At 35.0% G+C, this 23,897-nt stretch overlaps 2 protein-coding genes and 1 long non-coding RNA gene across 6 annotated transcripts in view; 2 read left to right on the top strand and 1 right to left on the bottom strand.

Annotated features, from left to right (window-relative positions):
• LOC106133475 (protein FAM107B) overlaps positions 1-23,897 on the top strand; it is a 67,927-nt gene that overhangs the window by 12,302 nt on the left and 31,728 nt on the right. For 2 of the 3 annotated variants that reach the window (XM_013333210.2, XM_060944996.1), the window contains exons 2-4: positions 4,831-5,038; positions 8,359-8,462; positions 13,072-15,909. In XM_013333210.2, the coding sequence (XP_013188664.1) occupies positions 4,914-5,038; positions 8,359-8,462; positions 13,072-13,223 (381 nt within the window). In that variant the 5' untranslated portion in view covers positions 4,831-4,913 and the 3' untranslated portion in view covers positions 13,224-15,909. Of the gene's footprint in view, positions 1-4,830; positions 5,039-8,358; positions 8,463-13,071; positions 15,910-23,897 lie in introns of those variants that run through there. The other variant, XR_009656938.1, reaches the window with a different exon arrangement.
• LOC132901891 (uncharacterized) lies at positions 1,398-3,685 on the bottom strand. The gene is made up of 3 exons (XR_009656941.1): positions 3,350-3,685; positions 2,776-2,950; positions 1,398-2,677 (listed from the first exon to the last, which is right to left on the bottom strand). It is a non-coding gene; the product is annotated as an uncharacterized LOC132901891 (long non-coding RNA).
• On the top strand, positions 16,948-22,810 carry LOC106131837 (uncharacterized protein MAL13P1.304). 2 transcript variants are annotated; one of them, XM_060944990.1, is made up of 4 exons: positions 16,948-18,922; positions 20,434-20,586; positions 21,637-21,815; positions 22,285-22,810. In XM_060944990.1, the coding sequence occupies exons 1-4, from the start codon at positions 17,012-17,014 to the stop codon at positions 22,496-22,498; spliced, it is 2,457 nt and encodes an 818-aa protein (XP_060800973.1). In that variant the 5' UTR covers positions 16,948-17,011; the 3' UTR covers positions 22,499-22,810. The 2 variants fall into 2 exon arrangements, with proteins under 2 accessions (XP_060800973.1, XP_060800972.1); XM_060944989.1 differs by having other exon boundaries at positions 20,395-20,586.

Here is a 23,897-nt window from a genome sequence, read left to right as displayed (position 1 = left end):
GATTGAGTGCCAGATTGTGTTAATTTGTTGTATTCTAGTGTGCCTATTAAGTAAGTAGGTAGTGAAATTATGGCATAATATTTCTATAAAGCATTCTTTATAGGTATAACAAAAGACTTACTTGGGTCAGATTTTTTCAGACGCTTCCAGAAAAGTTAACACATGTTAACGTGGTTATTTAATTTGTATGTAGATAGGAGTAATGCATAACTGATAATAATATACGTACTCTACAAATACTACAAAGATTAGTCATATAAGCATACAAAAGCCGGTGCTTTATAAAATTACTCTCTGAGATAGAATATATTTGGTCAACTTAGCCATAACCTTATTTCAAATAACATTTCAAATGAGTTTTGTACTCAAATATTAGGTATACTCTTCGGATTTAGGGTTACTCATCATTTTCTTACAATCACCAAATACAGACCCACATTCAAACCTCTCAGTTACGTTTCATATCGTCTAACATTGAACAAGAAGAAGAAGAAAATTGGTAACACATACTGTTACCATGTGTTACCAATTTTCTTCTTCTTCCTGGCTTTAGTCCCAGTTGCATTCTCACCACATTGGAGAGCAGCCCGGGTAAGCTCTTGACCAAAGATCCTGGATTGGGTGAGTCAGGTTTTTACACGAAGCGACGCCCATCTCAACTCCGTAAACTTTGCAGGGGAACTAACTTGTATTGGATCATATGGTTACATATCCAGTTGCCTGAATATGCAGGTTTCCTCATGATGTTTTCCCTCACCATAAGACCATCGGTTAGTTATCATAGTATACATAACTTCGAAAATAGTCATTGGTACACGGCCGCGGTGGGATTCAAACCGGTGCCTTAATGCGCAACCGCGTTTTGATCAGGCACCATAACGATTCGACCATTGACTCTCTTAGTAGTACACGTAGTATACGTAGTATTACGAATTTTGTTAAAGTAATATTATTCATTTACAACAGAGCATGTTACCGTAATCGCCGCATATACAATTTCTTGTTCGTGGATGACCTCAAATATATTGTCGCATCATTGTGACTAGCGAAAACAGGCAAAGTATGTAAGAGTTTGGTAGGTACTATCTAGCAATCCAAATAACCACGTTAACATAAGTATGTAAGTACCTCACATATATTACGGTACACCTTTCGTTTAATAAAACTTTGGATAATTGTATAAAATATTCACAACGGAATATTCAATAGGCATCCATTGATCGGTTCATTTAATTTAGCATATATTTTTAATGACTGAATATTTAGTATCATTTATTGCGCGAATGATAACTCAAATTCTAATGCGCAATCAAAATTAATATTGGTATTGAAATGACTTCGCATCATACTATTGTTCTTCGTTCACATTGTAAGCAGTATCTTTATGGTAGTGATAGATAAAATAGATAACGATGATATTAGTCATAAATTAAAGTTATCCATAAAATACTTATGTAACTTTTTAGGATTCCAGGCATGAAGAAAGAATATGTATTGCCTAGACTCTATGGCATTTGGCCCAAAATATACTTCGTCAATATAAACAATGAAGTGTGTCTAGTAAATCATCATTATAATGGAACGGCTGCTATCTGAATACTTCATTACATCGGAAAACTTATAATTTATATTACTGTTGTCGTAATATGAAAAAATGCGAACACATTTATTTATTTTTCCTTACTCATTAATAAAAGAAACGTGTTATCTTCACATAATATACAATGTTTTAACTACGTATATATGCTAGCAGTTCATTACCAATGGTTGTGTTATACTATATATACTCATACGCTGCGGATTCAAATAACCTTGAAAACATACTATTAAAATAATACTTAATGTTCACACAAAAACATTTATTAGGTAAACTTACTTTTTGACCTACGTTTTATCATATAAGTACCAATAAAGCCAGCTTCATAATTTTATTCTGTTTGTTGTTCAAAACTGAGTTAAGGAGCCATTATATTTAGTCAGTAGAGCAGCTTATACCGACTACCCATAAGAAATGTTGTTGTAATAGAAATCTTAATATGTCATAAACACAAGTTATGCCGCAGATATTTATCATACGGTATATTATGTAAACGTCAGTTATATCATGTGAGACGCTCGTGCGATAAAATTTCGACCTACATACTTTTTATTTGGAATCGGTCCAGCTAGACCCATCAGTAGTAAGTAGTATTACAAGACATATCAATTTTATATCAGATTAACATACTTAATAGTTGTAGAATTTTAATCTAACAGTAAGATATCACTCCTGTTGGTTGATATAATCTGAGAAGCCGTTTTGAAATACAAATATAATTAATAAGTACTCAATTAAACCTTAGTTTTTTAAACAGCAAAAATCATTAAATATTAGCTATCGAAATAATAAAGCTTGGTTTTATGTTTAATAACAAACTCAAATGTTGTAAAAACTTTAAATTTTCACTTGACTATCACCGATTTCCTCGTATTGTTATTGTCACAATATCCAACAAATTTGGTGCGCTACTGAGCAATAAATAGATTGATAACAATTGTTTATCTTGAAGTGTTACATATCTTGCTAGACCGTTGCCTCATCACTTCTACTGATTAAATGAAGGACTCTATTTTATTACCAAAGATTTGATAAGATTTGCTTTTATTTTGAAGGTTGGTTGGTCAAGAAGTCTACCACCTGCAATAATTATACCGAATATGTATATTTTCACAGCAACAGTAAAAAATTATTAATTTGATTAAAATTATTAAAAGATCAAATTCTCCCAGACTTACCTTCACCAATAAAAACGCAATCAAGCCACTAAGCCCGGAACGGCTTGAAACTTTTAATACTCTGTCGGAGTAAAATGAATTTTAAAAGTTCATAACTCGGTTTCCGTTTGTGTAAAGTGGCAGAAACGAGGTCGTGGCGTGAGATAACGAGTGGTACATTATGACAGCAGAGCTCCTGAAACGAACGGACTGGGTCGCATTATGTTCCCCTTTTACCGGGACAATCCCCAGGGCAGTGCTTATCCACCTGATGCATTATTCCGTGGGAGTTCTTGAACCTCTGACCTGTTTTTGACTTTTTAATTAAACAAAATTTTTCGTGAGAATTCGTGTCTTAGATAAAGGTTTGACTAAAATGGAATGGTGGACGGTTTTCCTACAGCAAAATGATAAGAATTATTATGTATTTGTTAGAAAAATATACCTATGTGACTATGTTTGAAAAGAGACCACTTTAAGGATTCTAGTTTTCGAGAGTTTTTCTTCAGCTTACACACTAAAATTTATGCTGTGTTTTTACAATTCTACATTTGAATTAAAATCATCTACTACTAAGAAACCGAACAATTATTACCTGAGCTCGGGGGCTCGCAATCACAGCAAAACAGAAAACAAATGAGGTCACAGCCGCGAAACAATACCGGCAGAGCGTTTCAGCCTGCCGATGACACTTTCAAAGCAAATTGCACAAATATTGGCCAACCGAAATAAATTAAATTGCATTTCGTTAGATTTTGAATAAGTAATTCGTGAGGCAATCGTATAACCAGTTCTCACATAAGTATTATTGTTTCACCATTTAAAAAGTTAAAAGTCCCCCTTTTTGAGAATATTGAGTCAAAGTAATAAATTTACATAATGGTAGACGAACACTCACTTTTTACGTGCCTTGCGCCATTGCACAAGCATGGTACATTTACCTTTTCAACATGCGTTATCTTTGTGATAATGATAACACAGGACGATAAATATACAAAGTGTCTTCAAATTTATTGAGTTAAAGAAGTTTTAATGGATTTTCTCCAATAAAATAAGATCCATGAAGGTGTTTAGTTCAATGTACGAACACCTTACAGCCAACGCTCTACATGTGTGGTTTATGGCATGTCGGATGATATCATCAATGATTCATGTAATTCTTCTCAATGTATTTTATTCATAACTATAAACAATATCAGTAAGGTATGCTTAACGTTCTATTAACTTTAGAATAATATTATCGTACAGTGGTATTGAGTGCCGGGGGGCTCCCAGCACAAATAAAAAAAGAATAGGACCACTCCATTTCGTTGGATTCTCCATGGATGTCGTAAAAGGCGACTAATATTAGAAGTGGTGCTATTATTAGAAGTGGTTTTAAAATTATAACAAAATATACCGATAACATTATCTTTTTTTCTTGTATAAATAGTCGTAGAAGATCTGAGACATTCATTAAGATATGCCGTCTGGTTCCCGGCACCAATAAACAAGAATAGGACTACTCCATCTCTTTTCCATAGATGTCGTAAAAGGTGACTTAGATATAGGCTTATGTACTTACTTCTATATGCGATAGGCTAGCAACCTCTCTATTGGAATCTCAATTCTATCATTCAGCCAAACAGCTCAACATGGCCTATCACTCTTCTCAAGATTGTAGGCTCTGTCTACCCTGCAAGCGATATAAACTTGATTATCTGTGTAGGTATATGTATTCATCAACATAAGGTAAAACGTGTCTTAATAAAAATAAATTAAATGATTGAATAGTTTTAGGATCATAGCAAGTTTATTAAATGGGTGATAATAAAGTTAAATTTTGACATTAGGAATCACTAAAGCACTAAAGCATGTACGACCCCTTACACCAAACATGTAGTAAAATATACATGTTTTGCATAATAAATAAGATTAGAAAAACATATGGTTAATGTAATGTAAATATGGTATAACGTAGATAATATTGATGTGACGTCAATAAGTGATACCTTGTATTCAATTTTGAAAATTATTCTATTCTAGTACGACACTCATCTTTGCTAAAAGGTATTAATGAGCTGTTGTTGTCTACAGTATTGTCTGTGAGCGCGGTGAGCGCGACTGGTGGCGGCGTGGTCTCCGCGGAGTCGCAGTGTGCGCTGGCGCAACTGGTCGACATGGTGCAGGAAGGGGAGGCAGGCGCGGGCGATGGCCTGATCGCGCCGCGCCGTTTACCGAATCCCTATCTCGAAAGCCCACAGCGCATGGATTTGCATAGAGAATTGCTCTTCAATCAGAGGATGTAAGTATCTGAAAATTTTACTGCAATAAAATATTCTAGTTTTATAAATGCGCGGTGGTGCAACTGGTCGACAAGGTCCAGAAAGGGGAGGCTGGCGCGGGCGACGGCTTTATCGCACCGTGCCGGTTGGCAAACCCCTATCTCGAAAGCCCACACCGCATGAATTAGCATAGAGAATTGCTCTTCAACCAGAGGATATAAGTATTTGAATGAAAAAAAATCACAAAATATTTAAATGGTACCCTGGATTTACAGACATAAATGCGTTTTATCAAAGTGTTTAATAATTAAAAACATTTATTACATAACAGTACCTCAACGACGTCGTGTTTTTTTATTATTTTTATACTTGACAGTATCTGGGTAACATAAAAAAAATAATTGTTAAGTATATAAAATTATACGTAGCATATAATTTTGAAATAAAAATAAAGCAAGTAAAATTTCGTGCTGGACCATTTAATTTTGTAAAAGCATTATGATACTCGTATTGTAAGCGATCCCTTACAGACCTCTAAGATATTCAAGTACTCATCCACTTCAATTGAAGGCTTGTCGCCACCTTTGTCCATTGTTAGGATAGAGAGTTCTTTGTAAAGTGCTTTGTGCCTTGAAAGCCTTTCTCGATAAAATTCTTACCACCAGCCACTTTGACTACATAAAAAAAAGGAAAAGAAATTTGGAGCCAAAAAATTACGGTAAGTATCGTGATACACACGCTAAGTAGTTGTATGATTTCGGTATTATCTCTACTTTTGTCAACATTTTAGAAGTTTAAGAATTTCTCATTAACCACTTTTTTAGCTTCACAAAATCATTACATGTCTGGCGCCACTTCCACATCCTTTATTGCATACCAATAACTCCCAAAAAAAAATTTTTAATGACGCATGAGGTAACTAGTAATTTCGGGTGCGTTCTTAGAGACCAATTTTAACAATGTCCATTAGCGTCGGAATTCTTTTTATATCCTGGGAACCTGATGGAATCTTTTTTCTTCGCATTCCATCGTGGGCTATTGACGAAACTTGCGCACTCCGCTTGATTTTATTAATTCCATTCATGCTCGGTTATAAAGTTTGAAATATTTTAGGTCGATTTAAAAATAGTAAGTAGTTTTTGCTGAGAGCAAGTTGGGATTCTTGGCGCACAGGTGCGCTGCATCCTGTGTTGAATTGCTGCAATGTCGGTGTTACTGCACATCTGTCGCGATCGACGGAGTCTGTGAATGTGCGTTCTCTTTGTTTGTATACCTGTGTCAGAGCGAGTTGATTAAAATGACTATGCACTAACCAGTCTAATATTGATTCCCAATGATTTGAACGCTGCAGAAATAAACATATGCCTATTTATTTGGGTGATTTGGTAGTCAAATTACAAAACATTGGGGAAAACAACAAAAGCAGAGTTGATATTCAAATTGAATGAATGACAAATGAAGGTGAATAGCTTAGCAGACGTGTTGACCTGTTGATTCAGTCCATTTCCCCGCCAATGCGATTGTCGCAGCCATCTCGTCCTGTTATTTCCGCGGCGGCAATCGGTAGCAGTGCGGCGGAAGGAAGCAATTCCCAGCGCGCTAACGGGAATGCCTTTCAATATAGAGTCGCACGTACTGAGTATATACTTTGTAGGAACACTGGTTTCTGTTATATAATATGTTGTTTGAGTAGGTATGTATTCCTTGGTAACTAGAATTATTTTTTATTTGCTGCGTCGTTAGTCTGCATGGTCATTTGCGTAGCTATAAAACTTCTACATTCAAGTGGTATTTTTATAACACTAATGTGCTTCAAACTGACTTCAAAAACCGATTTAGACATTTATAATAATGATGATATTTTGATATAAGAAGCTTCACTCGAGACATCATGTTGTCAGTACCAGTGGGTATTTCGATCCCTAGCAATCAACTATCGTCCGAGATAATCTATCGCGGATTGAAGAGCAAATGTTGGAGATAAATCTTGGCGAACCTATTTGCAGACGCATTAGCTTTTATTCGCTTCAAAGAGTTCACAGATTGCTGACTCGATTTAACCCGTGATGGGAGCTGGCTGGATGGCCTGAATTCGATATGTAAATAAGGTTATGTTTCATCAGCGAGGAGTGCTGGCGATGTACCGTGAAGCCGGCAGTAATTAGCCAGGATTAAATCTCTCGGTCCGCGGTAATGGCGCGCCAACTCGATTTCAGCACTCGACGCGACCCGCCTGTAAAACGTTCTAAGTGCTACACTGAACTTTGATAGCAAATTATTTTCGACTTTCAAAGCATGCATTCGGAATTTAAATCATTTCGATGTTTCTAGTGATCAATTTTGGAATACTGTAAATAAGGTCGTAGTTCAAAGATAAAAAAGACTAAAGAAAGAAAGACGTACTAGCTGTTGCGCAGCTGCGCAAATGCATTTGTTTACGTCATACCTACCCCTACCTCTTTCATTAATATAAGACATGTGTCCAAATGTGTTGCAGTGTCGAACTAGTAGCATGTAACTGTATATGAGAGACATTTTTCTCTAGTAATTTTATGATAATTAGTACTTGGCTTGTTTTTCTCTGCGTCGAATTGTTGGACCAAGTAGAAGGAACGTGTTTTGGATATTTTACCTTTCACTACCCAAAGGTTGGCTGGAAGAGATTGCTTGGCGATAAGTCCGCCTTTGCTCAACATATTCATAGTGTATGTTTTTACTACATATGTATTTTTTATGGGCAATAAAGATAATTTGTATTGTATTGTATATCTCGAAAAACATATATACTCACATAGTATATCTTTATCTTATACGAGTAGATTTAACCAATAGTATATTTAACCAATAAGACTCGAAACACCACGTTCAGTTGGATTTTCTAATTCATTCGGCAAATATTTAAATCTTACCTATCTTAGACACCATATCGTAACCTCACGTAATACTGTATGTTCAAATCATATCTTAATGTACAGATATGGTAGCACACTGTATATTTTTGATGCCCAAATATGGTCTTGTTTCTGAATAGTTACCGATAAGAATGTCTGACTATCATAATACATACATCATTAACATTCCTACGTCAAATAAAAGTGGGATTAAAAAATATTCTCTTATCGCACCATAATTTCATTATAGTAGATAAGATTGCCTTAACAGTACTGTTAATAAAGGAAAATTATATGAGATTTTTAAAGTAATTTTAAAAACTTATAAGTTCGTTTTTACGCAAATTGAAAGAATAATATAAGATAAATATCTATGTATACGTATCTTATATTTATAGAAAAATGTTTAACAGAAAATTTCATGTTTATATTTTTCTCTTCATTTCCAGAGGAAAAAATGTTCTTAATCAAAAGAGCGAACTACAAAAGGCGCTTTCGAAACACAAAGAAAAGCAGATTATGAATCAAGTGAAAGAACACAAGGAGACTCCAGGTAAGATAGACTTGGTGTCAAGACAACAGCATTGAATAACTATTCTTCCTTTGTTTTAAGTCCGAAATTATATAGGTTTTAAAAAATAACTCCTGTCTTTCTAATTGGTCGTAAATATTGGCCTTGGTATGGTTGACAAAAATAATATCTTCTCGAATTATTAAAGCGACTAAAAGATAAATGTTTTCGAAATACATTCAGTCAGAAAAGTATCGGGAATGGATTATTTATTTATGGTTCCAAATTCAAATTTTTGTTTTTTTTGTTGTTGTTAGATTGGCACAACTGTTTTCCATTTTGGCGCGGAGTTTGAGTTGCATCTGTTGTTTACATTAAATACAGTGCTATTTTTAGTTATATCATATCTAGTGTGTATTGCTAATTTCATAATGGATAAAAACATCGAACAAAGAGTTTGTCTTAAATTTTGCATTGCCAATGGAATATCGTGTTCGGAGTCACTGAAAATGTTACAGAAGGCTTACGGTGAATCGACTTTATCAAAAACTCGTGCTTATGAGTGGTACAAAGCGTTCAAAAGCGGTCGAGATGTGATGGAAGATTTGCCTCGCTCTGGTAGGCCATCAACGTCTGCAACTGAAGTTAACATCGCAAAAGTGAAGGAAATAGTGACTGAAAATCCTCATTCAACTTTGAGAGAGATAGCCACCGAACTTTCTGTATCTCACGAGTCGATCCGTACCATTTTAACTAATAATTTGGGTATGAAACATGTTGCCGCTCGGCTAGTCCCAAAAGACCTGAATTTTTTTCAAAAACTCAATCGCATGAGAGTCGCTGAGGACATGGTAGAACGAGTCAATTCCGACCCAACATTCATGAAACGCATTGTTACTGGTGACGAGACGTGGGTTTACGAGTTTGACATGCAAACTAGTCAACAAGCTTCGGAGTGGCGCCTTCCAACTGAACCGAAACCGAAAAAACCACGCCAAAGTCGTTCAAAAGTCAAAGTCATGTTGACTGTTTTCTTTGACTATCGCGGTGTTGTGCACTCGGAATTCTTGCCGGAAGGTCAAACGGTAAATAAGGAATATTATTTGAGTGTTATGCGGCGTTTAAGAGAGCAAATCCGACGAAAAAGGCCAGATTTGTGGAAAGAAAATTCTTGGATTTTGCACCATGATAATGCACCTTCGCACAAGGCCATCATTGTGAACGAATTTTTAACCAAACACTCAACAAATACCATCGAGCAACCACCATATTCACCAGATATGGCTCCAGCCGACTTTTTTCTTTTTCCTAAACTCAAATTACCACTTCGTGGCACCCGTTTTCAATCGGTAGAAGACATAAAAGAGAATTCGCGGCGAGAACTGACCTCAATTCCGGAAACAGCGTTTAAAAAATGTTTTGATGATTGGATTATTCGTTGGCGTAAGTGTATCGTTTCTAAAGGAGCATATTTTGAAGGTGATAAAATAAATTTGGATGAATAACAAACAGTTTGTGTATTATTGATCTTTTCCTGCTACTTTCTTGACAGAGTAGTATAAGGTGTCAGGAATGCAACTGAGCGTTAATATGTTGCCACTACATTCTTCACCAAAAGTAGGTAGCACCACCTCACCTTTGGTGGAAGTTTGAGTGCTCTAGATAAGAAACAGCGGAGAGGAAAAAATATATTACAGAGAGAGAAGAGAGACTTCTACCAACTACCTAGGGCGAACTATACCATTACTTTTCTTTATATCTAAATTTATAAATTTTTGAAAATACATATTGAATTTAAATCTTTACTTCGTACGGATGTGGTGAGTGTGTACCACTGCTACTATTAGCATTTATGGGAATTTATACAGAGTACCTAATAAGATTTGAATAAGTATATGATACGTACATATCCAATCATGTATTGATTGTCCAGTCCATACATCTTTTCCGATGCAATAGGTACTGTATTTTGTATACCATCCTTTCTGCTGAATGCTTGTATGTAGGTAATCAACCCGCGGCCTTCCGGTGCAGTATGTCATTTGGTTCTTTTTATTGTCATACTATGTGCTTACCAGATAGGTTTATGATTTTAATAGTCGACGAACGATAATTTCAACGTACAAGTGATCTTAAGCAAGGTTTCGTTAAAATTGGTAAAGTATTTTATTATGCATTTGGAATTGTAAAGAACCAGAATAGAAATATAAACATGTGGTTAAAGGGCGCACCCCGGGCTCATATCAATGAGGCAAGGCTGTGACCGGGATTAACGCCAGTGTAAAGAAGAAGGAAATAAAAAAAAGTAATTACTACTGCGGTCCGAGCCTGGCATTAATGAAATTCCTGAGAATCCGCTCTAACCAGGTAGTGTTTTGCGTATTCACCGGCTGCTAGTCCAATGGCGTGAGCCTTATCTACGGCATTCTACGGAATTTTAGCTGTGCTTTTATAGTCGAAAAATTATAACTAACTACGGTAATAAAGATTTTCTTTATTTTGAAATACTTATAGCAGTCATGGATTCGCTCACGGTTAAATTCCAATTTTATCGAACTGATAGCGTCAAAACCGGTATTGAGTTTGCATTCTTTTTGGCTCGCACATTTGGACTGGCTTTATCCGGCGTTCGTAATGAACCTTGCAGGTGCATTCCGACTCCGGGGTCGTTCACCGCAATGAATCCCCTCAGATGTGATAAACAAGGAACCAATTTTAATGTATTGGCACTTTAATTGATACATTGCTAATGATATTTTTCAAATTAGTTAAAACTATAAAATGGTAATTCTCTCTAATTGTTTAGCGCGGATGTCGATGACCAAGGTTGCATGAAAGTGAAACTGCATCATTCGTTTCCCGTCTAACCGATTGGCCGAGCGTGGGAGAAATTATCATTGATAAACCACGGAACTGCATTACTATCTATTTGTGAGATTGTCTGGACAGTCTAGCGGGAAGTTTTATTTAACGAATGCTTCGTTTTAATCATCTAAGCCAAGAGCGTGTTTCCATCAGTCACCTTTGGAATAGCTGTTGTTGTTGTTTGATAATTGGTGGAATATGACCTTAATAGGCTATTTGACAAAGTTCTAAAAACTATCTTAGGGTATTTATTTGTTTATAAGGAGCCCTACAAAAATACTTTTCTGCCTTTATTACAGCTATTTTATTAAAAAATCGAAAAAGAAAATGAAATATTCAAATATGCCGCCAAAACGCGACTTTTAGCAATATGGCGGCCATGGCATGCAGTGACGTAAATTTCGTGTAAATATCATACAAAGCTTGTTGGTGTTTCGAAAAGTTTTGATTTTCTCTTGTTTTATTTAACTTGTGCCACATCATATGTGTGAAAATTTTTAAAATGAGTTCCTATAAATGTTGTGCAGTGCCTCAATGCACTAATACAACGATAAAATCTCCTACTAAACTGTTTTTTTCTATGCCGATGGATTTGAATATTCGCATGAAGTGGTTTCAGATCATGATCTAAGATCAGTGGTTACCAAGATATACTTACATTGATGTTTTCACATTCCTCAGTTCGGCAGCATAGAAATCTGGATTGTCTTTGAAGAAGACGCCAACCATTGTTGCGTCCACTTTTGGTAGGTTTCGACTGTCAGCTTTCGCGGAATTGGTTTCCATTATTAAATACCTATGTTATCTGAGTAATCCTGAGCGATCAAACACTTATAAAATCTTGAATAATAATAGCGAACACTAAGGAACGGTACGATCCACAGTCTGTTTATGGATAATTGACGTCATAATAGAAATAGCCAATCACGTTCGTTTTTAGTCACGTGACAGCTGCATAAAAAAACCTAATTTTCTGAGACGGATTTTGTTAAAATAATGCAATATTTTTATCTCGCGTTATTACAAATCGCTCCAAAAAAATAATATTAAGACTGATGACATAAAAGAAATGTATATTTTTAATACAGTCAAATAGCCTATTATCATAAGTCACATAATTGTCTGTTATTTACTTGATTATTAAAGCGCTGACTGAAAAAGGCACATTATCTACGAAGATAATCATTATGTTCCTTATTTTATCTCATTGTCTGGTAGGTCTTTTCCTACATTTGTTCTTTAAAATCTATTTACGCAATCCAATTAAATCTTCTAAAACGTTTTATCTCCCTCTGCTTTGCTTTCTTGTAATGGGGATCGCCCTTTTGTCATTACAATGTTGTACCAAAACCACGAAGCTGTCTCCTATCGCTACTTAGTTTTTCATTTATAGGTTTTTAGACTTACAGTTACGAGACATTTTTGATCTTGTCTATATCCGCTATCTTGCGCATTCAAAGCTACATCATTCCTGTGGGGACTGAGGTTTTTGTCATCATTGTCTTGTAACCTAATAGGTTCTCCCATCCTAATCATACATACCTACACTACACCTTTTAAGAATACAGCTTACCAGAACATTCACTACTAGAATTGTAATGAGTCTTAATATGGATATTTCCTTTAAATTTTGTACCTTGACATGGCATATTCTGTTACCTCCAAATATCCAATCCCGGATCATCTCACGATAAACTCCGTGATTGATAGCATTTTTTTATGTCTTCATTTATGTTGGATCAAATTTTTGATGGAATTACTGACATATTTTGTTATAATATTACAGAACTAGAACGAGCTATAGCAGAAAGGGCACGTCGGCTGGAGCAGGCAGAACAAAGCACGGAGGAGGTGGAGACCGGCACCAACCCCACGCTGCAGGAGGTGCGCGCGCGTCTTCGACACGCAGCGCCATCTCCCGCCGCCGGAGCGCATTAAAACTGAATTGTTTCCATATCGTATAGCCACGATCACGTGAGCCTACTATCTCTTTAGTTAAACCAACGAAACACAGATGGCGTTATATGCGCTTTAATTTTGAATCTGTAGATTGTCCTTCGGTGATCATAATAACATTTCATAATTCTTTAAAACAGAATTGAATTACTTAGGTAACTATATGTTTGAAGAAAAGTATTTTTTTATGTATTGTGTTTAGCGTGGGAGACTCAATTTGATAATAAAGCTTATAAATCCTTAAGGTAACGCATTCATAAACGTGAGACAGGTGCCACATGTGGTATGAAGTGGAAAGAAAATTATGAAATAAAGGGTATTTTCGCATAAAACTGTGGTGTGGTGTGAGCAATGAGCAAGTGTTTGTGTGTGAATGGTGTGCTTTGATCGCCAAAGCTTGTATCGTTATTTTATTTTGTAAGATAATTTTATTAAGGCTTTAATCTTTTTGTCATCGAATGTCACTGAAAGTGTCACAAAATAATCGATATATATAAGTTATTGTACAGTTATTTCAAATCACGTAATGTCATGAATCATTTTTGAAATTGATATGGTCGGAAAGGAACTTTTTAAGTCCCTAGCTTATTTTTCACCTGCCAGTTAAAATTCAGGATTATTACTTTTTTAGGGGTCTTTTTCGTTCATTGATTAAAATTACTTACTTGTTTTTATCAACGATTATTATTAATATTATTAATAATGATATTGATGAACGAACGATCGAACAATCATTGACTGAGGTATCGACTGCGCGAGATTTAATAATAAGGGTAAATGTCGACTTCGAGCAAGAGAAAAAATATTTTTCTAAACTTTTTAAAGTCACAAACATTTCGTCGTAGAGTTCATTTGTAAACTTTTACTGTTCTCGTTAACCTCTGTAATATTTGTCTAATGTAAACATATTTCGAGGTAGCAGCACTATTAAACGTTATCTTTTCAACCGCTGTAAGCTATATAAATATTTATATAAAACTGACTCAAATGTGTTCAGAATCTTTCAAACTTGAAGAAGTTAGGAAATGTAAAAAGATCACAATCCTAAAAAGAAGGATGCGACGTGTATTTACACAAGATTATTTCACAATTAATAATGGATAAAATTTAAATGATGAGTTTTGTAGTGCTGCATTTTCCCGATCAAAATTTATATCTTAAGAGGTAATTAGAGAAAAATTAACTACTTAACTGTAGAACGTAGATAGATGTTGGCAATTATAGAATGTATGACTTAGAATTTATAACATAACATATATTCATATTCTATCGACAAAGTAGAAATCTTATGAAAGTTAGCGTGGATAAGTGTGATTTAACAATATAGAGATATCCCATGTACCCTGTTCTATTATTTTGTCCTCGTGAATCTTTAGGGTTGGTTGTTTATTACATAAGATTATAGTTCAATTGATCAAAGCATTATAAGTAAATTAATCTAATATAAATCAAAATAAAGGAGTGAAATAACATATTCATTGATATTCATATTATAATCAACTTAGAATTGAAATGCTGGAATCATGATTGCGAAAATCTTTCTTTAGCCATTTCTTTTTCGAAGTCGCGGATACCAACAACATAGTTCTTAATGAAATCTTATGTAATAATTGACCGTCCCTCTCCGAGTGTTGCACCAAATCAGCTGACCAACATGTTCGAATTTGAAGTGTTCATAAACGTGATAGATGAGAAATATTTTTGTAATTTTATGTAATATCTGTAGTTACAAACAGTGATACAAAGTCTAATAGGTAATCTTTAGGAACCCCATGAACATTACAATAATGTAGTAATTATTGAGTCACTATTTTGCCATTATTTATGCGGCGTTCTAAATTAGACATCAAAATCTTCTGATGAAAACCTTCGTTTGCTTTTCAAGTAAAACGAAACATGAGTTTTGCGGCTATAATAAAGTTTGGTGTCTTAAAAGATCGCAGTAAGGTTTTTTTAAAGTAAAGGGTAACTAGAGTTCCAAAGAATGGGACCCCATATATATCTATATTTTTCCAAACAACAGAACTAGGCATTTGAAACAACTTCAATGCAGCTTAAGAATCTCTAGAACATTTTATTCTTTGTACTTCTTACTTATCTTTCTATCTATAAGAAGATAAAAATACGAGATGGCTTATAATGTCCTTCAACATTTTGCAGAATTGCTTACAGAAATATTGTACAATCTGAAAAGTTTGTATGAAATCATTCTGTGCCTACGATAAAAAGGTTTCGATATTGTATGTAAAAGTGTATTTTTGTTCTCTCCATTGTGCCTATTAAATGTTGTTATTTACTTTCAGAGTATTAGTTATTTACGGTTATAAGGTAGATTTTATAGGATGACGATTCTCACAAAGATATGTACCAAAATTGCACATAAAAATCATTCCACTTGTTATTCTTTCACTTGAGCATTTAATTTATGTAATTCATGAGGTTTTGTTTTAAGATTATTGTTAAGTTGTATTGTACAAAGTGGCATCTTCTGTGAAGTTATGTTTGTGCTTCAAGCCTCTTGAAGCTGTAATTAAAGTGGCCATTTATTTGGATAATATGTGTATTAAATATATTTTAAGTAATGTACTCCTTGCAATAAATGATTGACCGTGAACTGTACCAGAAATTGATAAGTTGCATAGACAAATAAAATGTTTTAGCATCAAAATGTCTTCTTTTTTCTATTTTGTAGTTGTCAAAACAATAACAATTATGACAGCTAGACGAATTCCCGTCAGTTTTTTCAAGAATTTTTGCTCTGTCTATCCCATAAGGCATAAAGACGTGATTGTATGTTTGTTCATCACTAATTAAACGATGATCCATTAAGAAGCCCTAACAAGTATATTTATTTTTTAAATAATAATTACATAATGCTGAGTTACTTTTATGCTAATGCATTATTATAAACCAGACAAATACTGGCGTGACTCGCGCTATCGATTTATTCACTATGATTACCATGTCAACAGCAAGTGATATATCAATGACGGAAGGTATTGTATCAAAACGTAGCATATATCGAATGAATTACTAGCTTACGCATAAGTATACACGGCATGATATTTTACATAATGAAATTGTAACCGCAAATATGTTGATAATCTACAGCAAAAAAATTTTTTTCTTTGCAATTAAAAAAATGGTGGTTCCCTTGTGCTTCCGTTTAATACGGTGTGAACTCACTGTATTTTAACTAACTTTTATCAGGTAATATATACATAATAAAGAGTAAACTGCATATTCAGGCACAAGAATGTTTAACTATGATAAAAATTTGGTAATAGGTTCTCGTCAAGAAAGTTTCGCCAGTTTCCATGGGCACGTGAGTTTTTACTTTGGATTTTGGTGGACCTCGTGTCTTACCAAGCGATGACAAAAATGGGACAAATGCCTGAAAACATGAAGTTACCGTTACGTATCGATAACGATGAAAGTGCAAAATGTCTTTATTTTTATAGATTCTGAAAAATTGCTTTTAAATGAGCAGATATTCAGAAAGTTTTACTCTAAAGAATTTGCAATATAGCAAAATTTGAATATGCCATCCAGTTTGTTAATTAATCAGGGGAAATTCATTGAGCTCGTGAAGCATAACGCTTTCGTTTTCGAAGGACGGGACGCGGTGGTGGGCACCGAGCCGCTGACCGCCGCTACCCGCTGCAGCTGCCAGCCCCCAACACCAGTCACCACTCGGTCTCGCTCCACACCCGACGCTCGAGGAAAATGTTAGTGCTGTTACATCTACCTGTGTCCATATAACATCTATCATGTATCGCAAAATACTCTACGTGGCCCTTGTGGCATTTTTAGTTTTAAATACTGAAGCAAGAAAAACCCGGAGAAATAAAAGACCTAAAGAAGAGGAAGATACCACTCTGCAGCCTAGTGTTGTGTCCTATTCTACATTCGGGTTCAACGATGTGGGCTCCTATGACGGGTTCGTTCCCAGTTCTCCTGACTATGCAAACTACCTGACTACGGTCAATCAAGATTCAGCTACGAGACTATATGCCCCTGCTTTCCCGACAGCTTTAGATAATACAGGGTTTGATAATACTTTTGCCGCTCAGCCCAATGAGTATGCTCTTGAACCGGAAAATGAACATCAAACAAGTGTGAGTTCGCAAAATACTGATTTTTTCAATATGCCTCAATTTGACAATAATGAATATCAGCATAGCAAACTCAGCTCTTTGCATATACATGGACGGCATGCGAATGACAATAATGCACCGGTTTATGGAACTAAACTTGGTTCCAGAGGTAAGAAACAGATAAATTCCACTGAACAAACTGTTCTTAATCATTTTAACAATGTAAACCCTACTGCAGTGTCCATGAATTTTAATTTTGCGGATGAGTCTCCATTCGCCCATAATGTAAAATCAACATTTGGTGAGTCGAACAGCAATTACCAAAATATTCAGACAACGACACCTACCTACCCACCAGTAGATATAGAAGATTTTGCGGAGTCAGCACCTAGTAACGGACTGTTAAAATTTCCGAAAGTTATTGATTTTACCAAGATGACCTATCCTTCTGAATTGGAAAACAAATACCTTCATGCTTCGTATAATCCTATGAAAAGTTCTCAGTCTGAAAAAAGATATAAAAATATTCATGAGAATGATAGCAATAAATATATACAACAAACATCAATGTTCAAAGACTCATTAAATTTTGATTCCAAGAATGAGAACGACAACGTGCAGAAGCAACCACTGAAATATATTTCTTCAAGTCCAGAAGCCAATTTTGTTAATACACCACCGCCAAAGAGTATTTTTAAAGGAACGCCTTTTAAGACAGATCTACAAGATCATAAAAATAAGTACACTATAAGCAATTATAGTAGTGATTTTAAGCATTGGGATAATCCGTTCAAGGGTTATAAATATGCTACAAACTACAGCAGCACAAGTTTTAAATTTGATTCGGATGAACCGAAAAAACATATGAGTAACAATTATGATGAAATTGTACCTGCTAGTAGCAACGTAGTAGATATTAATAATTATCAAATACCAGAAACTGAATTTTACTCAAGTTTTAAAAAAATGCCTGAAATGAAACCAGTTTATGAACATGAATATGATATTCCTATAACGAAAGAAAAACGTAAACCCGATGAATATGCAGCTAGCCAGATTGCAAATGCATTCATTGAAGGACCAACTGTAACTTCTCAGTGGGGAAATGTTTTCAAGTCTACTGAATATTCTTCTCATAAAAATCACCCTAGGAACCCTATTTATTCTGAAGATGTGGGTAGTGATATTGTGCATATACCGAAGAGACCTCAAAGTTTGAGGAATCACCACGGAAAACATTCGGAAAGTGGTTCCAAAGGCCCAAACGATTGGATATCCTATTCAAAAAAACCTAGCTATGCAAACAAGCGTCCCACAAAAGACTGGTATGATACTTACAACACTAAATTCAAAACAGAAGAGGATTTATTAGACCTTAGAAATCATGACACTTCAAATCCATCTTATTTACCTACATATAGACCTAATGATAATGAAATCTCTAGTGAAAATGATTACAAAAAGCTTGTAGAAAAATGGAGACAATCCTACTGGAAATCCAAGTTCAGAGAGACTTATCCTGATTTCGAAGGTTATTCCTCTGAAACCAAACCTCTACATGTGCCGATTCCGAAACCATACCCGGTAAGTGAGCATGTAATTGTTAATACATCAACAAAGTTGTAAGCTGTAGTTCGTCCACACTCTTTTTATGTAATTATCACGCAAAAAATATACATATGCAGGAATGCGGATCGGAAAAGCAGCTACGTTCGTCTCGCACTGATTTTCTCGCTTATTCTTGGTCAGTAAAATGATGCGCGTCCATGCCTTGAGAGAAATCATGAAACCTAACACCATTTCATTATTGTGATAAAGAATCTATAGCCAGTTTATTTATAACATAGAAAAATTCAGTATATATTAAAGGTAGGGAAACTAAATCCAAAGAAATGAAAAGGACTATAAGGTCATAGCACGTAAATTGGCAATGAGCCCATTGACCAACGTCACGGTACATTAGGCGAAGAGATCACTGTTTCCAGTGAAAGCAAAAGAGGTTTAGGTTTGATAGATTATATTGTACTTACAAGTCACGAGCTAATGCTTATGAAAAACTGCACACTATTGCACTAACTGCTAATACAGCAAGATTAAAAGATATAAGTAATGAGAGCGAACAATGCGGTATTTACATAATTTATTCATAGACACATGTACTTCCCTACAGTACAAAATCCCTTGCATATTTTTTTAATTAAAATCGTAGCAACGTTTATGGACTTTTGCACCCATACATTGACCGTTGCATAAAATCAGAAAATTACTTAGATCCGATGGAGAATGAGATCGAAGCCAACGTAAAGCCATTGAAAGGTTGAAAATATGTATCTTAATGCAACTATTTAGCACTAAATTCATACAATTAGAAAAAGTGATTCAAGACAAAGGTTTATTATATGTATAAATAGGAAATTTCAAAAAATCAATAAAAAAATTCGCGTGAATCACCTGTAAGATAAAAACATGTGATAAATTCATAATTAAAATCTGAACTAGGCTGCGGGCGGAAAGAATATAGGTACAAAAAATCGCAAAACTACAATAATACGCCTACGTTTTACCTGTGAATTTTTTTTTACAAAATTTTGTTTTCGTGTTGTAGTATAATTTGTAAATACATTTTCTCAAGCCCGTCAATTCTAGCATACCCACTAAACTTGCGTGATATTGCTGTGCTTATGCTAATTGAGAGTTGTCATTAAATTAATTTCATTTAGCGCTGGCATGTTCTTTGTATAAATGTTTCCGTCTTTTCCAATCAATTTCTTCATTATTACATTTCCTCGGAAAATGTACTTTATGAATAATAGCCAGACCGAATAAATTGGATAAGCTCCGATAGTTATAAGACCAAATTCAACTTTACCATCATACTTTTCTAAGTTTAGTAGTTATTGATGAAACGACATTAAGAAATAATACCGCGCAGTTCCACTTAAAGCTCATACATACTCAACTAAACAATTAGATAAGCAAAGATTAAGGATTAAGGCATCATAGATTGTATGCTCGCGCGGAAGCAGGCAGGTGACAGTAGCCTTATGCATTTCCAGATAGAAGTTCCTCATCCAGTGATTATACCGGTTCCGCAGCCTTACCCGGTTAGGGTCCCTGTACCCAAACCTGTCGCGGTGCCTGTTATCCGGGAACTCACCATACCAGTTGAGAAACCAGTACCTTATCCGGTAATCAAAAAGGTTCCTTACCCTGTAGAGAAGCCAGTACCAGTGCCTGTCGAAAAAGAGGTTAGTTGTAGTAACAGTAAGCTTAGGCTACATAACCAAGTGCTTCGCTTGGTCCTAGGGGGTTCAAAACTTACTCAGCTTTCGTTGTAGTAAACAAGAAATCTTCTGTGAGTTGTGAGAAACTTGGTACTCGTACAAACAAAATCTAATTAGTTGTGTAAACTGGTTACAGCATAATAAAATATATACCTCGATAGTATAAATATTAAATCGTGATTTTTTTATCTACTTTTTAGTATGACTAAGCGAAGCTCTTAATGTGTTCTTTGTGCTTGAAAAATAAAAGTAAAATCATGCTTCACAAACAACAAAATATTTATTTTTAATTTCATACCCATTTATACCATGATTATTTACCAATATTTTTTCTATTTATCGTAGGTAGAAAAAACATAAATCTTGTAAATGTTGTATATTTCAGTATATGGCACTCCTTGCACATTAATCTCTATTGCAATGCACATCATGATGCATGTACCTAATATACTTTTATTTCCTTGTAATTTTGTTGTTAGTTAGTAGAAAATAAACATCACCGATCTTGTAAATGTTGTATATGTTGTATATTGCACTCAGTGCACTGCACATTCATCTCTATTGCGGAGCACATCATGTTATATATTTATTACCAAACCAAACCAAACCTTACCAAAAACTTAAATGAACTAGTATAAATTCATAATTGCGTCACCAATAGATGGTTTGTCTTTACTTATTTTTTTATCCTGATGGAAATGCCTTTATATATTTGACCCCGAAGCAGAACAGCAAGGGTGCAACTGGAAACACGTAAAGTCAAAGGAGAAAGAAAAGAAAAAGGAACCAAACATCAAGACCTACATTGACTATCAAACTGCTTTTGCATTAACGCATCTATTTTTATGTTTTTTGTAAGTAATAATAGCGGCAAATAAACCTTTTATTAAAAAATAAGTTTATAAGGTACTTATCATTGAGTATTTCACATATTACAAGAAAGTCCTGAATGTACTTACCTCAATCTGTGTAATAAGTCCCGTATTACATTATTTATCTACATTTTCACTGTAGGTAGCAGTGCCGGTAGAAAAGCCGTACCCTGTCCACATACCACACGTCAGGCCCGTGTTCCACCATTCGAAACCACCTCGAGAAGAGTCCTACGAATCTGGAGCAGAAGATGAAGATGACTATTTTCCGAGACCCGAGGGAGTAAAAAAACAAGTTCTTTACAAGAAGAAGCCTAGAAGGTGTGTATATTAGTAATATTTTATACTCATAAGTCATCGACTTAACATCACGATTATTATGAAGATATAATTGATCAGTAGAATCATTATGATTTGAATGCTATTGAAATATTTGAAACCAATGTTATTATGGTAGGGAACAATATCGTGAAGAATAATATAGACTCTCATGGTCAGGCTTATCCACTCCTGAATCGTGGCCATAGGACTCCGGGCTCATATCCTCAGGGTAGACGCAATCAGAATATGATGCCCCTTAACAACTACCTCTATTCTTACTTACTTGAATGTAAATTTATAACAATTCTAATATCAGTGTTGAATAAGTTTATTAAACCAGTTAAACAACTTTCAGTAAATAACGGAATTCTAAGTAGCATTGTTATGTCATATTTCATTGTTGATTGCATGTTGGTTTGCAAACACGATTCGTGCGTGAAGTTCAAAGCCTCTTGTTAATTGGTTCCAGCACACGTAACCGACAACATAGGCCGACAAGAATGACTTACCAGGACCGTAACGTGAGACGCCCTCGAAGACCAACAGAATCTTACAGAAGACCTTATTCGTCAAAAATAGGCTTTCATTACACCTCGCCTAATAGATATAGAGACTTTGAAATGGAATATGAAACTGAGCCGAGCGATTACATCTCATATTGCAAGAGAACTGGGAACTGTTAATGAGACAAAAGTTCGGTGACTGTTGAACAGTATCCAAATTTTCTGAGCATGTATAGTAAATGGAACTGATTACTTTACAAACCAAGTTATTCCATCTCATGAATTGAATTGACTGTGAAAGTTTAGATACTGTTTAAAAATCCAACTTGTATAGGTAAGTAATTTCTTTTACTGAACTTGATTGATCTCTATCATCGAGGTCTCTTTTATATACCTACCTGCAGACCAGGTGAAGAAAAAAAAATGTTTTACAAATGAAAATTTTCTAAGTTAGCAGAGCTGAAAGATGATATTTCTTCGTTGATAAAAAAATTGATCTGCTATATATATTTGGTGTAATAAAATCATTGTTAAGCTTACTATAATATTGAAACTAGTCCAGGTTATAAAAACAGATTGTAAAGCGACGCTGGGTAGATTGTTCAGCACTTATCGTTTTCCTGAAGGACAAGTAGCCAATGTAAAGAACTGAATAGATTTGCATTTATTTTAAGACATTTTAGATTGTCACGTTAAATATTGTTTCTAGTTATTTATGTCCGTAAATTGTATTTTCTCTGTTTTTATTTTAATGGTTTATAATTCATTTGTCATTTAGGCATTAGTACTTTTGTATAGTAATTTTAAGGACGTTGTTTAATTAAATGGTTAGATTACTCGAAACGCATTTTTGTACTTTACCGCACGTCGATGCCTTTTAACGAATCTTCACTTAAATTATGAGAATTATCCTCATGGGAGAAGCCGCGGGCGTTATTTAGTAAAAAGATACAAAATAATGATAAGGTGTGTTCCCATGTCCGGAGATTGATACGTGATACGCAGGAAGATGGCCAGTAATTATCAAGACACGTACAATGCGCGAGAGCATTGTCCAGTCTCGGTTGGGCGGCTGCTTTTACCGGCAAGCGTGAGTTCGCTCATTATAGCTGCATAGTATACCGCACTAGAACTTCTTGCATTTTAGTTGTCGTCGGTGTGCTGTTAGTCGTCTAGTGTTAAAGGAGGCTCGTGAAAAAATAGCCCACGTAATATTCTACACACGCGCGTTTTTTGGTTTTTCAATTTCCTTTTTAACTCATGAAGAGCTGTACTATAGGTAAAAAGGTAGTTAGGTTATGTGTTTGTACATCCGTATATTGCTTTATTTTATTATTCTTACCTAAAAAGGTATTTTATAAAAAGCCTATAGGTTTATTTCACTTTCGCCAGCCAGCCTCAGTCTTTTCTATTTGATTAGTAACTGTCAGATGACAGTCGCTTGGTGTAAAATCTGACTTATCCAATTCCAGTTCTCCATTTCAGGCTCCTCTCCAAAGAGGTGAGGATGCAATCAATGTCTCAATGTCTCTTATGCCAGGATGATTTTGACTTATATAAAAAATTTGCCGACATGTCG

Source organism: Amyelois transitella, chromosome 7 (genome assembly GCF_032362555.1).
Source record: "Amyelois transitella isolate CPQ chromosome 7, ilAmyTran1.1, whole genome shotgun sequence".
Taxonomy (NCBI): domain Eukaryota; kingdom Metazoa; phylum Arthropoda; class Insecta; order Lepidoptera; family Pyralidae; genus Amyelois; species Amyelois transitella.
This window is presented reverse-complemented; position numbering and strand designations above follow the sequence as displayed.

Bases quoted from the DNA above. Each gene is read 5' to 3' on its own strand.
- LOC106131837 (XM_060944989.1), top strand. From the start codon at position 17,012: ATGTATCGCAAAATACTCTACGTGGCCCTTGTGGCATTTTTAGTTTTA. The intron at 20,587-21,636 runs GTTAGTTGTAGT...TTTTCACTGTAG, and splicing joins CAGTGCCTGTCGAAAAAGAG to GTAGCAGTGCCGGTAGAAAA. The intron at 21,816-22,284 runs GTGTGTATATTA...AATTGGTTCCAG, and splicing joins TACAAGAAGAAGCCTAGAAG to CACACGTAACCGACAACATA.